Here is a 27,800-nt window from a genome sequence, read left to right as displayed (position 1 = left end):
CAGTAATTAAATAGGTTAACAGGGGGCCATAACTATACATTTCATAAGCAAATACTTGTCAGACATGTTTTTTAGATGATGGTGTGACATGGCAAATAATTAGAAGATTACAGGTGTTAACAGAATTATATTAATATTAGCCTGTGGTTCTTGAAATCAACAATCAGTCATTAAAGCTACTCAAACTTGACACAAAAAAGCTACTCAAAAAATACACTCCGTGATCAAATAGGAGCAGAGGATATCTGAAAAATATATATAATATAATATATATAATATATGAAAAAAAATTCATCACACCATGTAGCTCGGATTTGACAAAATGAGTTGTCCTCAAAGCAATTGTTTACAACATTACATACACATTATTCATAATATTGAACATGCTAAATAATATCAGTAGGGCTCCAGCACATTCAATGCTTGAGCCCATAATGACAGGAACATCAGCTCATCTCTAGCATCTCATTGGATGCATACTCCAGAAAAGAGGATTTTATTTGTGGTCCATCTGTTTGGTTTGGGGACATCTCATATTTGTAATATCATTATGGTAATTAATGCGGACGGATTTAGGCCTTATTTGCTGCATGTATGATAGTGGGGCTATTCTCTCCTTCTCATCATTATACATCTTCATCATGTTCCTCAAACCATTTTTGAACAATGTGTGAACACTGTGCGGTGCGGCAGGATGCATTATTCTGCTGAAAGATGCCACTTCCACCAGGAAACACCATTGTCATGAAAGGGTATATCTAGGCTGAAACAATGTTTGTGGCACTTGTCAAGTTTATGTCCCTCATGAATGGCCAGACTCAGGGTTTCCCAGCAGAACATTGCCTAGAACATCAAACTCCCTCTACGTGGCTTGACGTTGTCCCACATTCCATCCTGGTGCCATCATTTACCCAGGTAAATGGCGCACACATACCGTTGGCCGTTCACGTGATGTAAAAGAAAACGGGACTCATCCGACCAGGCGACGTTCTTCCACTGCTCTAATGTTCAGTTCTGATGCTCGCATTGTAGGTGCTTTCGACGGTGAACAGTGGCACTCCGATTGGTCTACGCACCCCATACACAGCAGTGTTGTGACACATTTCTCCTATAGCCATCATTCAAATTTTGTGTGACTTGTGCCACAGTAGACTTTCTGTTGGCTTGGACCAAAAGGGATAGCCTTTGTTGCCCTCATATATCGATGAGCCTTGGGTGCCCAACACCCTGTCGCCAGATTGTGGTTCTAGGACCACTATTGGTAAATTCTCACTAATGCTGAGCAGTTTTAATCAAAACTTAAACCATCTAAAGGAATAATTCGCTCATAAATTTAAATATTTGGCTTCTGCTGCAGCTTTCAAATTCAAAATCTCAGTCAACATGTTGTATTTGTGTTTTTTTGTTTTAAAAAAAGTTTATGTGTCGTGTCAGATCTGCTGATGTAGTGTGTCAGAACGTGTCTGATTCACAAATGGACGAGTTCTCTCATTGCTCTTTCACTGCAGTGGGTCCAAGTCAAGGGATCAAAGCAGTGGAGATGCTGATGGGAGATGAGAAGAGGAGGAGGAGGAGAGGAGAAAGGGGGGGAAGTGGGAGGTGTGCGTGTGTAAGGAGGCACACCTCCCACTCCCAATCCTGCAAGATTGACGTGATCTAATCCATTTTGTGACAGACTCCTCGCAATATATAAACACGACATCTTCACATTCCTGAATTACTTGGACTCTGACCCCAGAACAGGTGTTACTGAAGAGCAAACGTCCAAAGACACGTGTAAGTTCAACAACTCTTTCTGATTTAATCAATAGAGGTATATATTAAGTAAAAATGTGTATGGTGATTTCTAAAGTTAATTTCTCAACAGAAATTTATCTGAGAAAGTTCATTCATTAAAGTAATTTATATATAGGTGAAAATAATTAATTTTATTAATTCTGTGAGGAATTTGATTACAATTACTAGTGCACAAAAAATGTGCGACCTGATCTGACTCTTAAAATTACTTTCAATGTTGTGATAGTTGATCAGTCACAAAAAAATTCTTACTTGTATTTTATTCAATTATCGGCATAGTATGCAGCTATACTACGATTAATTCAAGTGTTGTGCTTACTGTCATAGCTCTTTGTGTCGTACAGTGCCCTGTCTCACACTCAGCATGCTGCCCGCCGCCTTCACTCGGCCCGTGACGAAGTGCCTGATTGGCTCGCGCTTGGGGACCGTCGCGTTCCTGCTTCTGCTCGTTCTGTCTGCCACTGAATCCTCTGCACACGGCACCACAGTCGAGCACGACCTCCACATCATCCACAACGTTGATAACAGAAGTAAGTTTTTTTGTTGTTGTTTTTTTCTCGATCAGTTTTTTCATTGTAACGAATTTATTATTCATAGTATTCATATAACAGCTTCAAGAGACCTGACTTAACATTGGATAGAGCAGCACGCAATGTCATTAAGTGGAGCAGCTTTCAGACGTTCTTGGATTTTAAAAATATTCATAATGGGCTTAAAATGCACTGTGTAATCAGTTATATCTTTTCATAAATAAGATGTAAATTTTATACAGTGATTACAAAGTAAAATAACATGTTAATATCTTAAGTTTACCAGTAAATAAAATGAATAAAAAAAGATCAGTGATACAGCATTTTTTTTTGTGCCTGTATGTTTATACCAGTTAATTAAATATAATGTCATGCTGTTAAAATGCCAACCCTGACTGAATTGCTTAAATCTGCTGTGGCTTGATTTAATGATTAATGCAGATGGTGAAATAAATGGCCAACGCTTCCTCAAAAATGCCCTTTCCATTAAGCATTGCAAACAAACATAATCAGGAGACTTATTTTTGCTTACAAAAATATTTTACTTTAAAATATAGAATTTGACTGTAAACGATGTGGAAAAAAATAAAGTTTATAATCAGTTTATATATGTACAGTGTAAATTTAGATTTAAAATAACTATTCTAGTTATTTTACTGTTAAAACACTGCTATTTCGCAAGTTATCTGCCATATACAATTGTTTGAGCATTTTACCCTCTTTTAGTCAAATCACTGTGCTGTTGCTATCTTAAAGAACAATTTGAATTTGATTTAACTCCTAAAATAATGTTCATTGGTTTAACCTCGTTCATTCAAGTTGATTCAGTCAATATTAAATTATGTTTTTGACTTGAATAAAACCAGTTAATTTATAGATTTGACCATGGCACATTGATTTTTTCTTTTTTTTCCCCTTTGGCAACCTAAACAATGTACTTTGAAGATTCTATGCATTCTAAAATGTGAAATTTGGTGTTGCTTATTTGTTTTAATGCATTTTATAACTGTGCATTACAAGAACATAAAACAATCATAAGACTAATGTGTTTAATGTTAGATATAATCTAAAATAATCTAAGATAATCTTTAATCTAAGATATAACAACCAGAAATATCGATATAACAGTGAAACTGGAATTAGATACATTTTTGACAAGAAATAGACAAACATGATTTGTTATATGCATGCATGTGCCAAATATACACTTTAATAGTGACATTTGTCTTAACCTGCCCCAATCAGGCCCAGAGATCGACCCGTTCTGGTATGTGGGTCGCGGTGTGAGACCCATCGGGCGGTTTGGAAAGAGACAGAGCGGAGGTGATCTGCAGCCGGTGGTCAAATCTCTGGAGCTCCTGTTGAACACTATCAGGAATAAAGAGAGCTTGCGGAATGCGCTGGCACAAGAGGAGTCAGACTGGTTACCATGAGATCTACTACCTACAGCAACCTGTTGCCTGTGATATTCCAATGTGTTTTAGTGTGTATAACTAATCGCAGTTTTATCATTATCTCCATGGCTGTGTGCCTCTCAATATTCATTTAAAATAAACTGACTGGCAGGTGAAAATATCTGTACATATTACATATGCAATCTATATTAATAAATAAATGTAAAAATGTATGTATACGTTTTCCTCTTATTAGTTGTTTACTGAAATGGATTATGCAAACTACTGCGCCACAATTTAATTAAAATATAATCTACCAAAGAAAAACAAACATCTCTGAATCTCTTCAGGAATGCACACTTTATTCATATTTATTTGAACACTGCTTGTCAGAACAAATTTGGCACATTGGCTTTTTTCTTTTCGCTACAGAATATTTTATCCCCCCTTCCCATTAAATCTTTATTACAACCCTAAATTACACAGAACATTCTGATAAGAGGCAGTTAAGAGGCTAATGCCCTTTCATTCAAGACAAACGCAAAGAAACACTTGAAAAGCCTACGATATTTCATATCCTGTCTTTTTATACCTCATTCAAATGTAAATATGCATTCGATTTTTAAATAGAAAAATACATGACACTGTAGGACATTTTCAATTTCTTGACTGTGCTTTTCATGGGATATTTTAGACCTATTAGAAACGTGATACATGCTTTTATACACTAACATTGCCATAGACAACAAGGAGCAGGACCCGTTTAAGAGCATGAATGCTGAATAGCTCTGTAGAGAGAGTGGAATGGAGAAGACAAGTTTGGGATTATGGTGCAAATTGTAATTTGCATGCTAGTTTAGTCTTCATTAGCTAAAAAAAAGAGAAGACAGTTCTGTGAAATATCTCAAGGTAACTAAAGATCAATCTTTCACACTTCTGTGATTTCTCTGAGCTAAAAGGGCCAATTTGTGTGACTGAACACACATCACACAGAACAGACGTCATCTTAGTCACTCACTAAGACAATAATGCACAGCTGTAATTCTGCATAAAGAGGTGGATATTCCTGCTTTATAAAATGCTCAAAAAGAATAACTCAGCTATTATTGTAAGATTTCTAATGTTAATTACAATAGCTTAAATTTAGGCTATTGTGATTTGTATTGTGGTACAAATGTCCAGGCTAAATAGCATTATAACAAACTTAAAGATTATCTCTGTGAGAACATAATGCTGTGATAAAACACACAGGTGGTTTGGCTTAGTTTATACAGTTTATACAGCTCAAAGAAACAACTCCAAAGTGACCATCGGAAAAAGTAACCTGAGATATTTGCACCAGATATGAGCAGAACAGAAACACAACAATGAAAATCAAACAGGTCCTGTAGATATTTTGTGTTTACTTTCACACAGACATTTCACACATTTAAAACTTTTACCAAATGTGCTCCAGCTTCTTTGCAAAACAAAAGAATAATAAAATAAAGGTCACATTGGTCATCCCGAGAGGGCTTTTTCTAATCACATTGCTGATATACAGATTTTAAACATGTACAACACTCAGCAAAAAAGAGGTGAGTTCCCAGATTTTTAACATTTACAATAGTTTATTGTTACACATACAGTAATTACATGAGTAATTACATGAGTTTAAATCAACAATTACAACCCTCTGTGATGGTTAATTGTAGGAGTTTGGTCTCCATTAAGGCAGAGAGAGAGAGAGAGAGAGAGAGAGAGAGAGAGAGAGAGAGAGAGAGAGAGAGAGAGAGGTCCCCTGGTAACCAGAGGTGTTGAGCTCCAGGGTTTGGTAGAGTTCTTGGGGTTAGACGTTATATCAACCCTACATAGGTTGAAGGACCAGAAGTTGGATCAAGGCACTGGTGTGGAACAGCCTGATGGTCCTAGCAGTCACAAGCGGTGCGATATTGAGCCATATAGCTTATCTGAGGATCACAGAGGTCACGTCCTCTTCTCATGGCCTCATAGATCTCACCTGCAGCTCAGATTTGACTTCCGTTTCTGCTTAGAAGAAATTCAAAACGCCCTCTTAGAAAACACATTTTCTTTTATGGAAATCCATTTTCATAATGATATATTGGCTTAATGTGCAGATGTGTTTAACACTTAGCCCTCTTAGCCCAGAATGAAAATGTACTTTTGGATAATCTAATTACATGAATCTTGAATAAGCTGTTGATTACCTGTGATTGTAATAGCCAATTAGGGGTGTCACGATTCTCCAAATCCTCAATTCGATTACATTTTCGATTCTAAGGTCACGGTTAGATTCGATTCTCGATTTTTTTTTTAAGCACAGGTTGCTGTTGCTCCTAAAAAACTGACATCAGTTCATCGCAATCTCACACATCTCTGTTATTATCAGTGAAGCTGACTGCACAATGCATCTTTCATAATATATAGCCTACACTTTGTTTGTTATAATTAGAGGATTTGCCAGCTTACAGAATTCAGCACTGAACAAAAAGTCAGTTTTTAACGGTGAGGAGAGTCTATCTTAAATGCTTCTGATTGGTCATTGCGTTCAAGAAATCAACACATTATGTCTGTGATTGGCTAAATCGTTCAACGCTGCAAACATGTTATAAATAGAAACTCTGGCCTGTAAATCGTTACTGTTTTGTTTTAGTTGTTCTTGTTGCTTTTCTGCAACAGATGTAAACAATGTATTCGTTTTTTATGTTTTATTCATAGATATTTCTAGTTTGCGGGAGTCAACTAAATCGTTTTATTCTCCCGCACACACAGAGTGAGTGCATTACCGCCCGCGCTCACACTCGGCCATCAAATCTAGTCCCGCGCCGCACTCTATTGCGTTGGGAGTGCACGTCTATAGATCAAGAGCCCGGCCCGAGAATAGTGACGGGAAATATCGGCCAAGTTCGGGCTCGGGCATAGAATCCAAGTTAGAGGACTCACAGCCTTTCAACACGTGTGTTTTTTTCCCGCGCCGTGATGAGTCGTTCATGAACGATCCGTTCATTGCCTCTGTCACGCGACAAATGAACAAAAGACTCGGAAGGTCAAGTAATTATTAATGTTCCCTGTAAATTACTTTTGACTGCATTTTAATGATTTCTTAATTCAGAATATGATCAAGTTGGTGGATGTGTTCGGGGAATTTGCCTGTTAAAAGTATAACATTTAAAGACCCTGAAATGACTAGAAAAAAGATTAGTTCATTTTGATGAACGAGATTGAACAATAGAGTCAGTAAAAGGATCCGAACTTTCCATCACGGGCGCGACATGGGGTGTGGCAGTATCAACGATTCCATTTTTTATTTCGATTTTTGAGTTTGTGAATTAATTTCGATCGATTTCGATTTAAAATCGAAATCGTGACACCCTTATAGCCAATAGAAGGGAATTTAAAGGGATATAGTTCACGCAAAACTTGAAATCCTTACATCATCGGTAACACAGCTGGGTTCTTCAACCTTGCTCCTGGAGATCTACCTTCCTGCAGACTTCAGTTCGGCCCAGTCACAAAAGGCACCCTAAACACTCACTGTCTTTCTATGAGTCCCCCTCTACGAGTCGGGTAGAAGTCTGCCGCGGAGCTCGTTTCAGTGCGCATTTTCCTCGATCTTCTCAGTCTGGCAACCATGTGCCAGAAACCAGAAACAAGCCATAATCTCTCTCTGCGCTGCAAAAAAGTGGCCTTTTATAATAATACGTCTGACAACACGACAAACATTGATGTTAGAGTTTAGCGATGTTCGTTGTGAAGTTTTGCTTGAATTAAAGTTTCATTCAGTCAGTCTGTTCTTTCATGAGCAATTTGATTCTACTAAGAAGCTTCGTTGTAACGAACTATAATAAATCCGAACATGATTCTTGACCTTAGTGACGAGAAATGGCAATTATTGGAATTATTTTGATAATTATGCAATTGAGGGTAAATATATATTTAAGCCATAATGGTGATTACCATTTTAACCATTATCGGTCTGCCCTACTTGCAAGCACCCTTCTGAAACCTACAGTAAATTGACAAATGGGACACCCTGTCTCGTTCAGTGGCCTAGTAGTGCAGCCCAGTAGTTCACAACACAATGAAATTTAAACAACACAACAGAAACAAGCCACAACAACGGAAACAAACCACAACACAACGAAATCGCCACAACACAACAGAAACAAGCCACAACACAACAGAAACAAGCCATAATACAACGGACACAAGCCACAACACAACAGAAACAAGCCACAACACAACAGAACCAAGCCACAACACAACAGAAACAATCCTCAACACAACAGAAACAAGCCACAACACAACAGAAACAAGCCATAATACAACGGACACAAGCCACAACACAACAGAAACAAGCCTCAACACAACAGAAACAAGCCATAATACAACGGACACAAGCCACAACAGAAACAAGCCTCAACACAACAGAAACAAGCCATAATACAACGGACACAAGCCACAACACAACAGAAACAAGCCTCAACACAACAGAAACAAGATATAAAACAACAGACACAAGCCACAACACAACAGAAACAAGCCATAATACTACAGAAACAAGCCACAACACAACAGAAACAAGCCATAATACAACGGAAACAAGCAACAACGCAACAGAAATCAGCCCTAATACAAAGAAAATGCTCCCACTCCCTTTCTAGGTCACTATAGAGGGTACGTTAAGGCTAAGGACTTAAAAATGACTAAGGACTTACGAAAAGGACTAAGGACTTAGGTCAAAGCTAAAAATAAAAATAAAATAAAATAAAACACCTCGGCAAATATATTTGAATGAACTGTTATTGCCGCTTCCATAGACACTATTGTGTATTTTACAAACTATAAATGTATTGTTCTTCTATAAATTATATGTATTTAAATGTCTGAAACCTAAAATAAACATGATGTGGTTAAAAACACTGAATAGTTATCATATACGGTATGACAAGCGCTGAAAGTCCGTCTTTAGCTCAGCGTGAAAGCACAATTTGAATCTGGCAGTTATGTCGCGTCAGAGCGGGCCGACATCGATGATGAGATGTAGAGGAAAATATCTAGTGGAAAATGAGTATGTTACGTTATGTCATTATATGAAAGGCACAGGAGATTACCTATCAACACTAAATTTTCCCCGGCCTTAATTTGAGACCGGCCTTTATTTGTCTGTGTTGACTCCGCCCCCGGCCACTATCAGAGGCCCGGCGTTTAATTGACTAACGTTACCGGTTTTTATTTAAGGAATTACGGTTTTCAGATAATTTTTTTATGGGCCATAATGAAGAAGAAAAAAACTAATTACAAAATGTAATTATTGTAAAGAACTTAGTTTAACAATCTAATTTTTAACAAAACTGCTCCACTGCTTACTAATATTTGAAAGAAGAATATTTGACCTTTTTATGACAAGGCAAGGTGAGTACAGGTTGCAAAATATAACTTGGTGTGGTGACTCCTTTATTAATTCAGAATTTCAAAAAATAAGGGCAGCATGAACGTTCTGCAAAACATAATTTTTTGTGTTCCACATAAGAAAGTCATACTGGTTTTAAATTACGTGGAGGAGTTACAACAACATAATGTTCTTTTTTTTTACTTTAATGTCAACATACAGAACACTGTCCAGCTTTCTGATGTGTTGACTTGGATTCTGCAGTATTAGAACATGCAACATTGACTAAAGAACCACTTCAGGCTTTGTACAAGCTGTTACCGTCTCCTATTGGTAAATTTGTGTGACTAACAGCTGAACTGGAAAAGTAAGCTTGTCCTTTGAAGCTGCAGCTAATGTGAAATAAAGAAATCAAGATGAATCATGGTCATATCAATGGGCAGCGCTAAACAGAAACCCTGATAATTAGTAGGAAGATTAAGCAGAAAAAGACAAGAGATGAAAAAAGATAATAATGCTGGCCGACTCTCTGTTTTTTCTCTAATGGACCCTCTTTTCTTCTCCCAGTGTCTCCACATGGTGCATTAAGTTTTGCACCTTTTCACTGGTTGCTCATTCCACCTTTCTTTTCAAATCAAAATGTGTAATGTCACTAGGTGTGAATATAGATCCCCCCCCCTTCCTCAACGTCAGTGGAAGAAGAAGCAGCTTCTTTTTTTTCTGAACAACATGAAATTGTTGCCTGTGGGATTTTAGCAGGTTCATGATGTGATCACACTTACAGTACACAGAGTTCTGCATCTATAAGACATGCAGGATTTAAGCGTCGTTGTGTTTCTAAAAATTCTACTGATTCCATGGAGGGTATTACAACCTCTTTAGAGATACAAGATATTTCTCATAAAAAAAAAAAGACCGAAGATTAATTTAGATTTCTTAAGACAATGATTCCTTAATCAGAGTTTGAGACTAACGCTTTAACCTTAGACAAAATAACATATACAGTAAAAATGTACCAATAAATCACATTTGGCATACACTAGATACTTTCTTAACTGCGGCAAGATGGCGCCGCAGATGGCTGCCTCGGTGTGGAGCTCTCCAGCTATTGTGTTGTTTTTGTTGGTTTGTCCTGTGTTTAGTCAATATAGGAGCAACAACCGTAGATAAATTCCTACAAAAACAGCGGTAGAATCCCACCAGACCTAGAAAGCTCATTAACTCCTTTTTAGTGTTCGGAACAGGATATTCATCTATTGCTCTCATCTTCTCCCTCACTGGACGCACCTGTCCTTGCCCCACTATCTTACCGAGATACGTAACGGTCGCTCCTGCAAATTCGCACTTAGCAAGATTCAGTGTAAGAATTGATTGAGAAAGACAGACTAAAAGTAACCGTAACCGTTTAAGATGTTCTGACCATGTATCACTTACCACGATCGTATCATCCAAATAAACAGTCACGCCTTTCAGTCCTGCTATTACTCTATTCATCATCCTTTGAAACGTCGCCGCAGCGTTTCGAAGACCGAAGCTCATAACCCGGTAAGAAAATAATCAGTAAGGTGTTATAAATGAGGATACCTCGCGCGCGCGTTCTGTCAGTGGAATCTGCCAATAGCCTTTAAGTAAATCTAATTTTGTCACAAATTTCGCGGCACTGACCTGATCGACACAGTCCTCCATTCTCGGCAGAGGAAAGGAGTCTGGTCTTGAAACAGAATTCGGTTTCCTGTAATCTGTGCAAAAACGGAACGTACCATCAGATTTTTTTACCAACAAACACGGCGAAGACCAGCTGAAAAATTAAGGCTCGGCTAATCCATTATCCAGCAAATACTGCACTTCCTTTTCCAAAACCTCTGGTTTATTCAGCGGAACCCTGTAAAAACGCTGACGGACAGGAGCAGCCTCGCCCACCTCTATATCATGCTCTAACTGTGTCGTTTGGGTTGGAACATCCGAAAACAGCTCCGGAAACTCAGAAAGCAAACTAATCAATTCATGACTTTGCGTCTCGTCTAAATGTTTAAGATTAGAAGACAGATTTTTCAACGTTTCAGCATTCTTTAGACGACCCAGTAACAGGCCGTCATCAGGAGACTCTAATTCGTCCACAGACATAAGGCCCGTTCACACCAAGCACGATAACTATAAAGATAACGATAAAGATATAATTCTAAAAATCGTTCTCCATATTAAAGATAACGATAAAGATATAATTCTAAAAATCGTTCTCCATATTACAGAATAGCAGAGTTCACACCACAACTATAACGATAAAGATATGAGGAACGATATCGTTGGGATCACTTTCAGAACGATTTTTTTCCAGCTGTCGAACGATAAAACACTGACAGCCAATCAGAATCCATTCTAATTTAAAGGTCTCGCGCATTTAAAATGGCAAATGACATTGCAGAGAATTTAATCGTCGAGTTACAAAAAAATCCTCCACTGTTTGACAAGTCAACCCCCCCTTTTCAAGGATACGTTAAAAAAGATGGATATATGGAAAGCAATCGGTCGTATCCTGGGAATAAATGGTGAGAAGTATTAACGATGAGATATTATGCAGTCTAGCATAGTGTAACAAAATTACCTCAAGTAACTTAGGCTATAACTTACAGCGCTAGTTTTGACAACATTGCTGAAGTTGCAGTGAAAAAGGCGTTGTATACATAAAGGTGTTGTTGACTAGGCGATATTTTTATCCATCATTGACTTCGTCAGCTGAATTCACAGTTAGATTAGATCGATTACACTAGACTTGCTAGATTCACTGTTTAGATTTGCTCGGGACATAGCATGCTGGCTGAGGACATCTGCTGGCAAAGACGTGTAAAGGCAATAAGAACAGCAAAAACATATTCAATGACATTGTTGTAAACAACAATTATAATAAAATGTAATCTATAAAATCAGTCAATATCATTAAAGCTATTGTAGTACGTTTTTATGAATGAAACTGTTGTTGATTCATTCGAAAATATGAATACAATTTGTCTTCAAAAGACGTCAACTCTCTAATCAGTGATGGATTCTCCCAACTCCCAACTTTTCGCTATTTTGAAACCGTAGCGCGGGCGCGCGCGTGCTTAGAATAAAAAGACCGTTATCGGTTGTTGGTGTGGACGCATATATAGTTATCTTTATCGTTATCTTTATAGTTATCGTGCTTGGTGTGAACGGGCCTATACTCATCATGTCCTGTGGAATGCCTGACTGAGGGGAGCTGTCTACTAGCACCACAGGCGCAACTGGCACTGAGACTGGTCGGTTTCGCTGATAATAAGGCCTAAGGAGATTTACATGACAGACTTGGGATTTCTTTCATTGGTCTGGTGTAAGAATCGTGTAATTATCCATGGCCCCGCAATGTATTCTCATACGGCCCAGTATATTTGGCCTGAAACGGGGAATGTATTACAGGCAGAAGCGCGATGACCTGATCTCCTACACTAAACTTTCGATGTTCAGTGTAACGGTCAAACAACTTTTTCATTTTCCCCTGAGTTCTACTCAAACTTTTCCCAGCTAACTCCCCAGCCAATGAAAGCCGACGACGAAAACCCAGCACGTACTCCGAAAAACGTATCGGTGGTTCTGACTCAATCCATTGAACACGTAAAACAGCTAATAGTCCACGTACTTTATGTGCAAAAACCAGCTCGTTAGGGCTAAACCCAATGCTCTGCTGGGTGACTTCCCTGGCTGCTAACATCAACCACGGAAGACCCTCTTCCCTGTCCCGCTGCATTTTCAGACAGTAGGCTCTCAATAGTGATTTTAACGTGGAATGAAAACGTTCGAGTGCCCCTTGGCTCTGGGCGTGATACGCTGTTGACAAATTGTGTTTAATACCCAGCTCGAACAACACCTCCGCAAACAATTTCGAAGTAAAATTACTTCCTTGGTCCGATTGAATAATTTTCGGCAACCCAAAAATAGACACGAACTGAGTGAGCGCCTTCACAATAGATTTTGTATTTATCGAGCGCATTGGGTACGCAGCTGGATAACGCGTAACTTGACACATCACGGTCAACAGGTACTCACTTCCAGCTTTCGAACGAGGAAGAGGGCCGACGCAATCAACAATAAGGTGTTCAAACGGTTGACATACAACCGGAATTGGACGCAGAGGAGCCGGTTTTAACGACTGGTTCGGTTTGCCGGTAAGTTGGCACGTATGACAGGTCTTAATAAAACTGGCAACGTCCTTTTTAACACGAGGCCAGTTAAAGTAACGCAGATTTCTGTCATACGTTTTCTGTACACCCGCATGACCGGCGAGCTGATCGTGAGCCATTTTCAACACTAACGAACGAAACTTTACTGGTATCACGACTTGAATGACAGAATCTCCCATACCATCAATAGCATGCGGGGACCACTTCCTCAGTAGAACATTCTATTTTCCTATCAGTTTCACCAAAGACGAACTACTGGACATTAGGAAACACACACCAGAAAATTAAAAATACTATTAATCACAGCCGCTAAAGAACTGAAATGACAGTCTTCGTCTTCGTCGTCTTCTTTGATTATTCAGACGTTTTGCTGGACATTCTCGTCGGAGGTGCAGCGGTGTTGTTCAAACGCGCGGTCAGACGCAAACGCGGGAAGCGTGCAGGCGCGCTGGTTAAACTCCGCGAGCGCGGCCTGCGCACTGCATTCACCAGCATTCATCTTGCGAACCTCCGATCCCTTCCTAACAAAATGGACGAACTACTTCTCCTCACAAGGATTAACAAGGATTTTTCTAACTCTGCTGCTCTGTGCTTCACTGAAACCTGGCTGAGTTAAGCCATACCGGACAACGCAATACATCTGCCGTGTTTCCAACTGTTCCGAGCGGATCGCATCGCGGAGCTAACGGGGAAAACGAGAGGTGGTGGATTGTGTTTCTACATTAACGAAAATTGGTGTTCAGATATAACAACACTGAACAAGATATGCTCTCCTAACTTAGAGACCCATTTCATTAATTGCAAACCTTTCTACTCGCCACGGGAGTTTTCCTCTTTCATGCTCGTGAATGTTTACATCCCTCCAGACGCGTGCGTGAGCGCGGCGCTACAACAGCTGGCTGAACAAATATCTGAAACGGAACAAAGGCACCCGGACTCTCTTCTAATAATTATTGGGGATTTTAAGAAAGCAAATCTTTCCCGTGAACTACCAAAATACAGACAGCACGTTACATGTCCCACCAGAGACAGTAATATACTGGACCACTGTTACACCACAACAAGGAATGCGTATCACTCCGTTTCACGAGCAGCTTTAGGGCTCTCTGATCACTGTTTGGTTCATCTTATTCCGACCTACAGGCAGAAACTGAAATCAGCTAAACCTGTGTTAAGGACTGTTAAAAGATGGACTAATGAAGCAGAGCAGGATCTACAGGCCTGCTTTGATTGCACTGTTTTTGAAGCTGCTCCCACCGATCTGGATGAGCTCACAGATACTGTAACATCATATATAAGTTTCTGTTAGGATACATGCATTCCTAACAGGACATTCTTATCATTCACTAATGATAAACCATGGTTTACTGAGAAACTCAAACACCTTCGTCATGCCAAAGAGGATGCTTACAGAAGTGGGGATAAAAGCTTGTATAACCAGGCCAGAAACAGACTGACAAAGGAGATCAGAGTTGCTAAAAGAAGCTACTCTGAAAAACCAGTTTCCATCCAACGACCCATTATCAGTCTGGAATGGCCTGAGGAACATCACCAACTACAAGTCACCACTCCCCCGATCTGTGGACAATCAACACCTGGCTGACGATTTAAATTCATTTTATTGCAGGTTTGAAAAGCCCTCATTCACACCACACACCGGCTCTAACCTGCACTTCACACATTCACCATCACCTCCTGCACTCCCACTCCCCCCTCCTGCCATCCATCCTGAGCTTAAGGTCTGTGTGGAGGACGTGAGCCGAGTCTTCAAAAAACAGAAGACTAGGAAAGCCTCAGGCCCAGACGGCATCTCATCTGCTCATCTGTCTTGGTCTTCACACAGATCTTCAATAGATCATTGGAGCAGTGTGAAGTTCCCTGCTGCTTCAAACGCTCCACTATCATTCCGGTCCCCAAAAAACCCCAAATCACTGGACTTAATGACTACAGACCTGTCGCTCTCACGTCTGTGGTCATGAAGTCGTTCGAAAGACTGGTGCTGGCCCAACTGAAGGACATCACTGGACCCCTGCTGGATCCCTTTCAGTTTGCTTACAGAGCAAACGGGTCTGTGGATGATGCAGTCAACATGGGACTGCATTATATCCTGCAACATCTCGACAGACCTGGGACTTATGCAAGGATCCTCTTTGTGGACTTCAGTTCAGCCTTCAATACCATCATGTCTGATCTTCTCACAGCCAAACTGACCCAGCTCTCCATACCATCCTCGATCCGTCAGTGGATCTCCAGCTTCCTGATGGACCGGCAGCAGCGAGTGAGACTGGGGAAACACACATCCAGGACTCTCACCACCAGCACTGGCACCCCTCAAGGGTGCGTTCTCTCCCCACTGCTCTTCTCCCTGTACACTAATGACTGCACTTCTAAAGACCCCACTGTCAAGCTCCTGAAATTTGCCGACGACACCGTCATCGGTCTCATCCGGAACGGTGACGAGTCTGCTTACAGACTGGAGGTTGAACAGCTGGCTGTCTGGTGCAGTTACAACAACCTTGAGCTGAACACGCTCAAAACAGTGGAGATGATCGTAGACTTCAGGAGGAACAGCTCAGCACTCCCCCCACTCACCATCATGAACAGCACTGTGGAAGCAGTGGAGTCATTCAGGTTCCTGGGCACTACCATCTCTCAGGATCTGAAGTGGGACAATCACATTGACTCCATTGTAAAAAAATCCCAGCAGAGACTGTACTTCCTTCGCCAGCTGAGGAAGTTCAACTTGCCACAGGAGCTGCTTATTCAGTTCTACTCAGCCGCCATCGAGTCTGTCTTATGCACATCCATCACTGTCTGGTTTGGTTCAGCTACCAAATCAGACATCAGGAGACTACAACGGACAGTCCGGACTGCGGAGAGGATCATTGGTGCCCCCCTGCCATCCCTCCAGGACCTGTACTCTTCCAGAGTGAGGAAGAGAGCAGGTTAAATCATCACAGACTCCACTCACCCTGGACACCACCTGTTTGAACTGTTACCGTCAAGACAGAGACTTAGATCACTGGCCACAAGAACATCTCGGCACAGGAACTGTTTCTTCCCACAGGTCATTTCCCTTCTGAACAGTTAACACACCTCCCAAGGCATATGCCTTTAAGTGCAATACTCCCACTGTTTAGTGCAATATCCTACAACTCAGGTGATATTTATACTTATATTTAGATTTGTAATAATATTCAAAACACTGTAAATATGTTCATAATCTGTAAATCTGTAAATGTCTATTCTGTCTAAACCTAACTGTGATACTTTTATTCTCATATATTTATATTTTTATTCTTTATTCTTATAATTTGTAGTATTATGTTTCATGTTTCTTGTTGTATTTGTATAGTCCACTGGAAGCCTCAGAACCAAAACAAATTCCTTGTGTGTGCAAGCACACTTGGCAATAAAGCTCTTTCTGATTCTGATTCTTCTTATATGTATTGAAAAACATACATGTACAATTGAACATTCTAAATAATGACAGTTACAATTCAAAAATAAAAGATTAGCAAATGTTTCCATAGATGGTCTAATATTTGTTATATTTGATGAAGTTTGCATCATTAATTCTGTTACTTTCCTGTTTAATGTTGTGAAGCTGCTTTGAAAATATTTCAATTGTATAAAGCAAATATATAAAAATAGAGGTGAATTGACTATAGTGCTTGAAAATGGATGGTAAGACATGACTCCAAACAAAATATAATGTCTGTCATTCATAAAATTCACAAGTCCCTTATCAACTTTTGTACGTTTGTTTATTAATTGCTGATTAAGACTTTTTATGAACTGGTTTGAATTCATTAATTGACAAGAACTTACTTGCACAGAACAATTCGCTGAAAAATCGAAAGTCATTATGGCTTGAAAGCAGATTTTGCTCTAAACAAACTTGACTAGATGTGCAATATCGACCTGTTTAAATATTAGAGCAGATTTAAAGCTGAACACAGCTAGAATAACGTATATTACCTAAAGAAATCTTTTTTTAAGTTCAGCAAATTTATTTGTTAATATGTTAATTTAGTTAATTTAAAATGCACATTTTAAAATTCCCTGGTTTTCCATGAGTGTGGAACCTTGTTTATATGAATTAAAAATGTAGGCAAAGTTGATTGTTTCCAGTCAAAACATTTGTCAAGAACGTTCCATAGAATTTCCTACAAAATCGTAAGGAAATGCGAAAAAAAGTAATAGATCATAAATAGAAAGAGATGAAGGTGGAAAATGGCAGAAGGGAAAGGATGTCCTTTCTGCCATTAAAGGACAAGTGCGGTATTTTACACTTAAAGCCCTGTTTTAAGCTTGTTTCTGATGAAATAGAACGGTTAAGATTTGGACAAATGCTGCTGCCCCGAGAATTTTAGGTTTCTGTGTTAGCACCCCCACAATGGTTTCGTAGGGGAACTGGAAGAATCATTCATGAAATCCATTAAACTTTAGTTTACAAAGACGTGAAACTCACGAGTGGTCTGGGGTGTTCACTGATATGCTCACACAAAAATCGCTGCAAAAGATGCTTTCCAACAGGTGTTTTACCATTCGTTGTAAAACTGTGGACCTATTTTTCCAAACGCCTCACAACCGGATATTCTTCCGTTGAGAGCTTGAATAGACACTCCAGCCCAGTTGGTGGCGATAATGCTCCTTTGCCAATGCTTGGATAGCGTTAGCCTACGATACCGCAACTGGAAGACTACAGAAAGAATACAAACAACCCCATTTCCGTTTCCGTCGACACTGAAGCGCAAAAGAAAAGCGAAATCTGAGCGCTTTATTAAACAGAAATTTGATGTTGGTGTGTTAGCCTAAAACAACATGCTCGCCAGATTGTTTATCGCCAGATTGTTTATCTAAATAGCCCTATGTTGTTAGAATTTACTGTTTACCAGGTTTTAGGTTTTTGGTAATTTCCTTGATTTAAATTTTTTTATTCTTTTTTTAAATGAAAACTAACATCATAAAGTATGATTGATATTTGTTTTTCTTTGAGCAATTCTGGAGCTATAATTGACTATTCTTAGGAGCATATAAAACAAAACAGCTCCTTGGAAAAATTTAAATGCAATATTGTAGTAGTTATTAGTGGTCGACCGATATATCGCCACGGCCGATAATCGGCCGATATTTGGCTTTTTTTAAATATCGGCATCGGCCGATAAGTTTTTCTGATTGGCCGATGTGTTGGAAGCGGGACTATTATTTTGACGGCGCTACGGACTTTTATTTTGACGGGTGGCGCTGAGAACACCAGCACCTGAGAAGAGAACACAGCACTCATTCACATTCTCGTCTTCATTAGTTTACGATCTCTGTCAGTCAGATCTAATATTTTGTTAGACAGAACCGGTGGCTACAGAACTGGTCAAAGAAAGTAAATGGTATGCGAAAAAGTAATACGTTTGCTTTTATATTATTTGTAACCGAAAAGGCAAACAATCAGTCTAAAATACTTTCTCATTTACTGTCAACATTCAGCAAATGCGCATCTACATAATTTAAACAAATCTCTTTATATCTAATAAACATTTAATTTCACCAACCTTGCAGATTTAATCGAATCCAGCTGTGATATCTTGTGAAGTGTGCGTTTGTAGCCTGCATAAACGTGTTACTGCGAGTGACGGTCGGTCCGTGTGAAGTGAGTGATTGCGAACAGAAGATCAGCTTCACAGGAGACGCGATCGAAACACTTTAAATCCTTCATTTTAAAATATGCTGTGCTATATCCAGTGGCCCACTGTGTCATATTCATGTTGTTTTCACTGTGTGCTGTATGTAAAATTAGCGTTACCTTGTCAAAAGTCAAAGTAAAAAAAAAAGTATTTATTTGAAAGAATATGATTATCAGTGATTACTGATTAATTACCAGATTACTGAGTGCCCTGTTACAGTGTTTACTTCCTTTTTATTCACATATTCATATATTCAGGGGTGATAGTAGAAAAAAATCCTGAGATAACCCATGGGATTGCGATCACTCCGTGTGATAATAGAATCCAGATTAAGTTAACTCAATACAATACTTCAACTTTCCACATACGCCCCAGCCCGTTTACCTTCAGGAGTCAGAAGTACCGTGACTATACTGTAGCCTACTGTCCTCGCTCATGAACTCAGTCAGACTGCGTGCGGGCCGCGGGAGTGGAAGCGGGATCGAGCGGGATTCTTTATTGCTGTCGATTTTCAGTCTCTTTTTAATGATAGGCCTTACGCATCTGTCAATCATACCCGCTTGCTATTTGGGGAATGAACCCAGCGCTATGATTGGTCGAACTCCGCTTCTTTTGCTGTTGCTTTTTTTTTTTTTTTTTTTCGCAGACACACGTCTGTACGCCGGAAATCCGGCGTGGCGCCGGATCGCTATCAGGCCTGTATATTTTTAAGCAATTACTTTATTTGTGAAAAATTCTGTAATAGGATTGCAGATTCAAGAAGTTGCCATCTAGTATAGGGCCTAAACATTTTTATTTTAAAGATTTTTAAATATGTATTAAATTTATCAAATTTATTAAATATTGATTTATATAAATCTAAAGTGTGTGTGAGTGTATGCATGTATATATATATATATATATATATATATATATAATATGTATATGTGTGTGTGTATATATATGTGTGTATATATATGTGTGTATATATATATATATATATATATATATATAAATATCGGCTTTATATCGGCCATCGGCCACCCTGCTCTCTTAGATATCGGCATCGGCAATCAAAAAACCCATATCGGTCGACCACTAGTAGTTATAAATAAAGGTTTATTTTAGTTCAGATTAGTTTGAGGGCAGCAATTGTATTCATAATGTCAATATAAAACCAACGTAATATTACTTGAAGGCATTATAGCCTACTATTCCTGCCAAACTTCCATGGTTGCAGTTAGTGTTACTACAGTATATCCTTGGTGAATGTTGCTGATCTGTGGAAACTGGATAGTTAATTCATGGCACAATGTTTCTTCCTGGTTTCCACGTCAGTGCTGTTTGATCCGTTAATAACGGAGAAATGTGAATGTTTCTCACTAGATCTCGTAGCAATGTTATTACTTCTGTGGCAAATTCAAATTCTTCCTTTACTTGGGGCCTATACCATGAAGCCGGTTTAGGTGGCTAGCCAGCTATGTTTCAGTTTAGTTTGCGTCAACCCTGGGTTTTAGGGACCATGAAAGTGGTTTGGCTTTTAGCAGTGTATATCGCCATAGTAACTTATGCTCCACGGCTAACCTGGTCCGGGGCAGGTTATGTTCTAGGGAAGAGGTTGCAAACTGAACTTGGACCAATCAGCTGTGAGCAAAGTGACACATGTCGTCTGCGATAAAGTCATTCCACCTGTTTCTACTCCAAATTAAAGGTCACTACATAGCAAATGATTTTTAAAGACAAAATCTTCTGGTTTTTAGTGATGCTTATTTAGAATAATAAATTTGTATGATTTAGATATTATTTATGTAATTATTATACCCTTTATCAATCACACATGTACAATTTTAGTTAATCAATTATTATTACGCAGTTTAAATGAATAAATATATAAAGGTAATATATATACACTTTAGCATCAGTACATGTGAGCTTAAATGTTCAACTCTCTCTATACCTTTATCAGCTGAATAAAATAACTTCACAACTTTACTTGCACTGATATACAGTAGCGAGACTTTTTCTTTTAGTTGTCCTCTTTCATAGACAGCTGTTTTCTTCTTGCTGTGTAAATTTGTTTACATTCTTACTATTTTAATACTTTTATTTAATAAGTGAATTGCGCTGCTTCTCTCGCGAGAAATGAATCTCAGTTTCACTCTTTCTCAAAATGTGATTGGCTGTTCGCTACTGATGTCACACTTAAACTCCTAAACTCAGGATCAAAGCCTGGGTTGACAGAGAAAGCTGATGATCAGCATCATGGTACCAACAAAGCCTGGTTGGATTGGTTTGGTTTTGTCAACTCTAAACTAATCCTGTAACCCAGAGTTTGTTCAACTACCATCATGGTACAGGCCTCTGATCTCTTATTAGCGCTGTGTAGTAACAGTGTCGCTTGATCAAGATCGGCTCGCGCTGGTTTGGTCCAAACTGATAAACGGTCCGTCAACCACATAATAACGAGCAGTTTCGTTCCGCCAGAGCCTAAAAGGTCTTTGGTTCCGCTTGCATTACGTTTGCCATTTGATGTTGGGCAATGTTGTGGTGGCTCCGGCGGATTATGAGCGCGCTTACCACGCGCAACGAGGCTACATTTGAAATAACGAAATTTTGGTCGGAAGGAAAAATTGCTATGATTTTAGCTGTGCTCCAAGGAAAGATAGGAAATCTTACAGGTTAAAAATGACTTAAAACATGATGGTGAGATCCCTTTTGAGTCAATAAACCCTTTCAAAGTGTAGTATTTGTGTGTTCATACCTGATGACAGACTTCTGAGGGGAGGAGCAGGAAGCTTTCTCCTCTGATGACGAGAAGAGTCCAGAGTCTGGGACTGATGTAGGACAAAATTTACATCATTAATAAGTCTTAAATCATGAAGCAAAACCATTTCAATTGTACATGTATACTTGTTTTTAAAGTTTAGTCTTAAGTGTAATATTAAAGTGCATAGGAAACTCACCATGGGTTTAGATTTGTTCTTGGAAAACCGTGTGCATGCAGATACATTTAGACCTGCAGTTTTGAGGGCTGATATTCTTGCCTCAATATCTGAGATCTGCAGATGACAGATAAACTTCTAAATTTACACTCAAAGAGTCTGAGTACTATAGATAGCACATAGCAAGTGCTCACCTGGAGCTCGGACTGCTGCACCTGGGCGGCAGCGGTGGCCACCTGGTCTTCCAGGAAGGCCAGTTCAGTCTCTGTGGTGGAGCTGCTGATGTTGCGTGCACAGTCTTCTAAGTCACTCAGTGCCCCCTCTAGGTTGTAGACAGCACCTGCAGCCAAATACACCTGTACACAGATCACAGAAACCATTAGAATTTCACAGATGAATGTGAGAGCTGAATGATGAGGCAACACAAAAACCACGGATTTTCATAGTGGGATTTTGGGTGTTAAGCTTTCAGTAAGAAAGGTATATATTTAAAAATATATATATTTTAATCATGACAAATTTCTGAGAAGTTTTGGCATGTCAATGAATATGGCAATATTAATGAATTTGGTCTTGGCAGACTAGATCTACTACGTATTCTGCTGCTGCTATGGACTTGCTACTGCCAATAGATTTACATAAACGCTGCTGTGAGCATATAAGATATGCTGCTGCTGCATAAAAAATCATGCATAAATCCCATAGCAAATCTAGGCAGGTGGAGCTGGGAGGAGGTGGAGGATTTTAGAGGAACTCTGATGCGCTGTAGGACGGTGACTACAGCGAACACTGAACCACCAGACTATTTAAATGTTGAGCAAGAAATGTAACTGGCTGCAGAATCAGCAGCTTGTGCCATGTGGTAATGGTGTGATTGCTTGCAGATTGCATGTAAAGGACCTATCAACCTGTGCCATTATTTAATGACTGATCTAGATATTTTAATCATGAAAACTCAAACTCATAAAGTCCTCCTGTGGTGAAAAATCAAGCTAATGTTGTTTATGTTCATGTGGTGTTTTAAATATTCTTGTTTAAGACAAACCATGTGCAAATTCATGTCAACACCATTTTCTCCTTAAAACTACAGTGAACCAAAGACAAATCGCAGGTGTTTCTGTGTTTCATCCCCAACTCAAACATCACAAACACAACTCTTGAGGGTGTATTATTGTAAAATATTAAGAATACTTTTAGCTGTGTTGCTACACATCGTGAGTAAGCAATTAAGTTGGATAACACTGACAAGAGCGAAGAAGAGTATCTTGTTCAACCCAACCCAATGTTCAAAAGATAGGCACATTTTTTGACATGGAACACCACAAATGTTTAGGCATTATAAACTGGCACATTTGTCTTTCTGAACAATTGCATGATGATGCTGTATGATAATGTCTTTCACCGTCTTGAACCCAAAGTGGTCATATCAAATATTGCTTTGATTTAGTTTATAGAAGGTAGTTGATAAATGAAATCTATTTATGATATTCTTATTTTTCTTATTTCATTAACTCTATCGGGACAATTAAAGCAGATGTAAAAGACTAGTACGACGTCATAAATTTCAATCGATTGCTCACAGAAAGTGGTTCCAAGACTTCAGAAAGCCTGAATATACATCACTGGGCTGGTTTTATTGTCGCTTGGTAATTTTTGAAGCTCAGTGTTCCATTAGCATTGCTCCATTCCATGGTAAAACATACATACTTCGAAATACTGTTAAAAGTCCAGTAAACATAAACAATAAACATCGGGGCGAGTCATTGATCTTATTTATACAGCTTTAGAATCATAGCACAAAACTGGGACCGTGAATCACCTTCTTTTTCTTTTTCTTTAAAAAAACAACAAACGGTGACTAGCTGTCTTCCCCGTCTTGATCTCTCCTCTTTTTCGTGCTTTTGTTTCCTCTTTTGGGATCCTGATTTTGCCTACACCATTTTTGCCATCTACCTGATGCACGAAGAGTCAGAACTGTGAAGTGCACTGCCGCGTTTCTGAATCACCCACAAACCTCTTAAGGGGACACACACACATATGACGAATGTCCGTTCATTATAGTGTGCTTCGTAAAAGATTAGAAGATTTTACGAAGAGTTAATTTAAATACCAAAATCATACAAGAAATGATGAGGTTCTGCTGGGCCCCATGTGTGACCAGGGTCCTTAGAATCATCCTCTAATTAGTTTGTCTAAATAAACTGATCTTGGATTTCTTCTCTTTATTAAAACAACAACAACAACAACATTAGAACATTTTCTTGTAATAAATCTTACATTTTCCTCCATCTTAGTGAGGTGCTGATCCAGTTTCCTAGTTCCCGGGCCTGAGGACATGGGTGTGCCAGTCGGAGAAGGGTCAATAACTTTGCCTTCTGCCTCTCCGAGCAATTCCTCTGTAGCATTTAGGACCTTTAGAACCTCTGTGGTGATGCTGCACAAAGACGCGGCGGAGTACTTCTGCTCCATAAACATGAGAGTGAGCATAAAACAGAGGGAGAAAACCACTGATAAACAGATAGGCCTATGCAAAACAGAAGAAATTCAAATGCATCAGGTTTTCTTGAAATGTTCCATAAAATCCATTAAACCTTTTATTAATAAAAGAATAAAAAACATTGAAACATTCAACTGTTGTGTGGATAACAACTTCCAAATAGCTACCCAAGATCTCACTCCCAATTAAGCATGGATGCTTTGCTTGTCATGTACAAGCTGTTCAATCAATGAACAGGATAAGAGGATTGAAATAATTGGTACTATGCTCATGTTTCATGTGAGAAGAGGAGTGTGACATGAATGTATGTGGACGAGAGATGCTCTTACAGAGGTGAAAGGTCATCATTGAGGGTGTATCAAAAGGGAGTAACACACACTCATCAACATACATACAAATAAAGCAAATTATTAATTCAAAAATGAATTTTCTGTCATCATTAAATAACCCTCATGTTGTTCAAATCCACCACAAAAAATAATAGGATCCAGGTTAAGGACATGAGAGTGAGAAAATAAAGACCGAATATTCATTTTAGAGTGAGCTATTTCTGTAAGAGATACAAGGTCAAAACACAATGTGCCAGAGAACGTGACATATAAACTCTCATACGAACATCAGAACGCACGTCATAGCAAGACAGGGAAAGAACAGGGATGAGAAGTATCTAATTACTATTAGTATCTAGTTCTTGTCAATACGTTTTTCAAAGTACAGTATCTCAAGTACTAAGCCATCAATATGAGATGTATATGTTGACGCATGCGTGCATGTGTTTGTAAGTAAGACAGTAAGCACACATGAGAGAGGGTAATATGAAGAGATAAAATGACTTTTCAAGATGAGAAAGTGAGAATGAAAGAGATCGGAAGAAAGAGAGGAGCAGTGGGATTCAGGAATGAATACTTGAGGAATCAATTAATGGTTGGGTTGGTGTATGCTTTGATCACAGAAATAATTGATCCAAACTCAGTCCTCAGGGCATGTGTGGCCCTGAAAGTGGCTGTGTGTGTGTATTTGTGTAAAAACGGACATCTAATGTGAGGGAATATGTAGAAAACAGGTAGGCATGCAGCACTGCATACATCTAACACCCAATGAAAATTACTCAAGAAACACATTCACACTCTGATAAAATATGAACAAATATTAAAATTAAAACAATATGTTAATGCTTGCCCAAAAGACAACAAAATGGTTGTAGGCACTGCCTATTAATAGGGGAAAGTGCTCTTAGTAGACTAATTTCTATATCAATAAAACTCATGTTCTTTAGACATGTCAGACCACTATGTCCGATAAACTATTTTTAACACAAAATTTACAGCATGAAAATGAGCTTGTTTAAAAATATAATTTCAGTTAAGGTTTTTGGCCTCTACACCCTAGCAGGATGTGTCCGTGTCTATTATATCCAATGATTTAATTTTAATTTGTTTTAATATTTTTTTTTACATTACATTTTTACATTCAGATGTGTCCCAGAATTTTAAGCAATCTTGTTATAGCATTATTTTTATGCATAATTTTAATAAAAGAAATACAAATTAAATATTTTTTATATTTTCACACAATTAAATGTTTTTCTCAGCATTTTAACATATTCACCGTACCGTATTTTAACCCTACTATTTTTAAGAAAAATTAACAAAATATAATATAATTAAAATATAAAATGTTTATCTGTACAAACCAACATGTCATCCCACCTTTGCTGAGTACCAGCTTATTTTAAATTAAATTGCAATCCTGTTAACCAATTCTGCCATGTTTCATTTTATTAGAAACTTTTACCCATTATTTAATTAATATGTTTATTTAAATATCACATTTATTTCTTATTGCTGGAAAATCATATGAATCACAATTCTAAACAGTATTCAGAAATAATTAAGTAACATGGTTGCAAATAAATATTATACATACCATTCAAAAGTTTAGGGTAAAAAGTATATTCAAGAAATTAATACTTTTAATCAGCAATGATTTAAACTGATCAACAGTGACAGTTGAACACATTCGAAAGTGTTGCAAAATATTTTTATTTAAAATAAATATTGTTCATTTGAACTTTCTATTCCTCAAAGAATCTTGGAAAAAAAATCAATAATCCTGTGCCATCACAGGAATGATTTACATACTAAAATATTTAAAAAACAATATTTTTTTATAATAATACAAATGCCACAATATTGCTGTATTACTGTCTTTTTGATCAAATAAATGCAGCCTTGGCGAGCCTAAGAGACTTAATTCAAAAATATTTAAAATAACCTTACCGGTCCCTCATTTTTTAACAGTGTAGGCTAATAAAAAGATGTTAGATTTTTTTTGTCCTAGTTTTGAACCAACATATTCAACAGACTGAAGCGAGCAGCTCAGAACCAGAGTGAAAGGCTATTGTACTATTGTACACACCATCATGTGCTGCTCTCAGTATCACCACCAGTACTGAGATAAAAGAGAAGTCTAAAGACCCCACTGTGTATCTGGCTCTAACATACTCTGTAGTGTCATAAGCAGGTTCTGAGACAGGGAATAATGGACTACACATTTGATTCAGGAGGAATCTCTACAGCTCTACTGCATCTTCTCATTATGATGTATCTCACCTGCTCTAAGAGAGAGGAGAGTAACTGAAGCCTCTGCTGTAGGGAACGATCACTCAGACCCCCCTGAACCAACAAGAAAGGGTGGAGAAAGAGAGACACACACACAAAGAGAGAGAGAGAGAGAGAGAGAGAGAGAGAGAGAGAGAGAGAGAGAGAGAGAGAGAGAGAGAGAGAGAGAGAGAGAGAGAGAGAGAGAGAGAGAGAGAGAGAGAGAGAGAGAGAGAGAGAGAGAGAGAGAGAGAGACAAATGAGAAAAAAAGACAGATACAGAGATAAATGGGAATGGAAAGAAAGATAAAAGAGGTGAAAGACACAAGACAGTAAAAAAGGAATAGTTCACTCCAAAATGAAAATTCTTTCATAATTTATTCAATCTCATGCCATTCCAAACTGGTATGACTTACTTTCTTTTTTGCCAAATACATTAAGAAGCCCCGAGGATTGTACTGGTTCTGTGCTTTCAAAGGGATGCAAATGCACCATAAAAAAGTTATTAATGTTGTAAATGTGACTCATGTGCTATTCAAAGTCATATACTGTAGGCTAATCGTCCCCTTTGGTAAGCTGGATCATACAATCAGTGAGTTAAACTCAAGAACCACATTAGTCAGATTTGGGAACTAATCATTCAGACTGGTTTTGTAAACTAAAAATCGGACATTGTTACTACTCTCATGAACTCGCCGAGGAGAGGAAGAGCAGTTCCCTCTCAAGTGGAACTCAGCGGTGCATCATGGCTAGACGCTATGGGAACACTTCACGTGAGCCAGTGTCTGAAGC

At 38.6% G+C, this 27,800-nt stretch overlaps 2 protein-coding genes across 3 annotated transcripts in view; one reads left to right on the top strand and one right to left on the bottom strand.

Moving 5' to 3' along the window:
• The first annotated feature begins 1,674 nt into the window (after positions 1–1,674).
• On the top strand, positions 1,675–3,910 carry prlh2 (prolactin releasing hormone 2). The gene is made up of 3 exons (XM_077244044.1): positions 1,675–1,776; positions 2,125–2,327; positions 3,573–3,910. The coding sequence occupies exons 2-3, from the start codon at positions 2,162–2,164 to the stop codon at positions 3,758–3,760; spliced, it is 354 nt and encodes a 117-aa protein (XP_077100159.1). The 5' UTR covers positions 1,675–1,776; positions 2,125–2,161; the 3' UTR covers positions 3,761–3,910.
• Positions 3,911–4,066: 156 nt separating this feature from the next.
• The window catches only part of myripb (myosin VIIA and Rab interacting protein b), a 526,191-nt gene continuing 502,457 nt past the window's right edge, over positions 4,067–27,800 (bottom strand). Inside the window, exons 12-17 of one of the 2 annotated variants that reach the window (XM_077244338.1) lie at positions 27,021–27,083; positions 24,189–24,371; positions 22,106–22,267; positions 21,933–22,028; positions 21,731–21,803; positions 4,067–5,746 (exon numbers count right to left, since the gene is read on the bottom strand). In XM_077244338.1, the coding sequence (XP_077100453.1) occupies positions 5,700–5,746; positions 21,731–21,803; positions 21,933–22,028; positions 22,106–22,267; positions 24,189–24,371; positions 27,021–27,083 (624 nt within the window). In that variant the 3' untranslated portion in view covers positions 4,067–5,699. The remainder of the gene's footprint in view (positions 5,747–21,730; positions 21,804–21,932; positions 22,029–22,105; positions 22,268–24,188; positions 24,372–27,020; positions 27,084–27,800) is intronic. The other variant, XM_077244339.1, reaches the window with a different exon arrangement.

The sequence above is a fragment of the Siphateles boraxobius genome, unplaced genomic scaffold, assembly GCF_051911475.1.
Source record: "Siphateles boraxobius isolate OS27281-9 unplaced genomic scaffold, OSU_SipBor_1 26, whole genome shotgun sequence".
Classification (NCBI taxonomy): Eukaryota; Metazoa; Chordata; class Actinopteri; order Cypriniformes; family Leuciscidae; genus Siphateles; species Siphateles boraxobius.
Note: the sequence above shows the minus strand (reverse complement) of the source record. Positions and strands in the feature narration are given on the sequence as shown.

Bases quoted from the DNA above. Each gene is read 5' to 3' on its own strand.
- prlh2 (XM_077244044.1), top strand. From the start codon at position 2,162: ATGCTGCCCGCCGCCTTCACTCGGCCCGTGACGAAGTGCCTGATTGGC. The intron at 2,328-3,572 runs GTAAGTTTTTTT...TGCCCCAATCAG, and splicing joins CCACAACGTTGATAACAGAA to GCCCAGAGATCGACCCGTTC.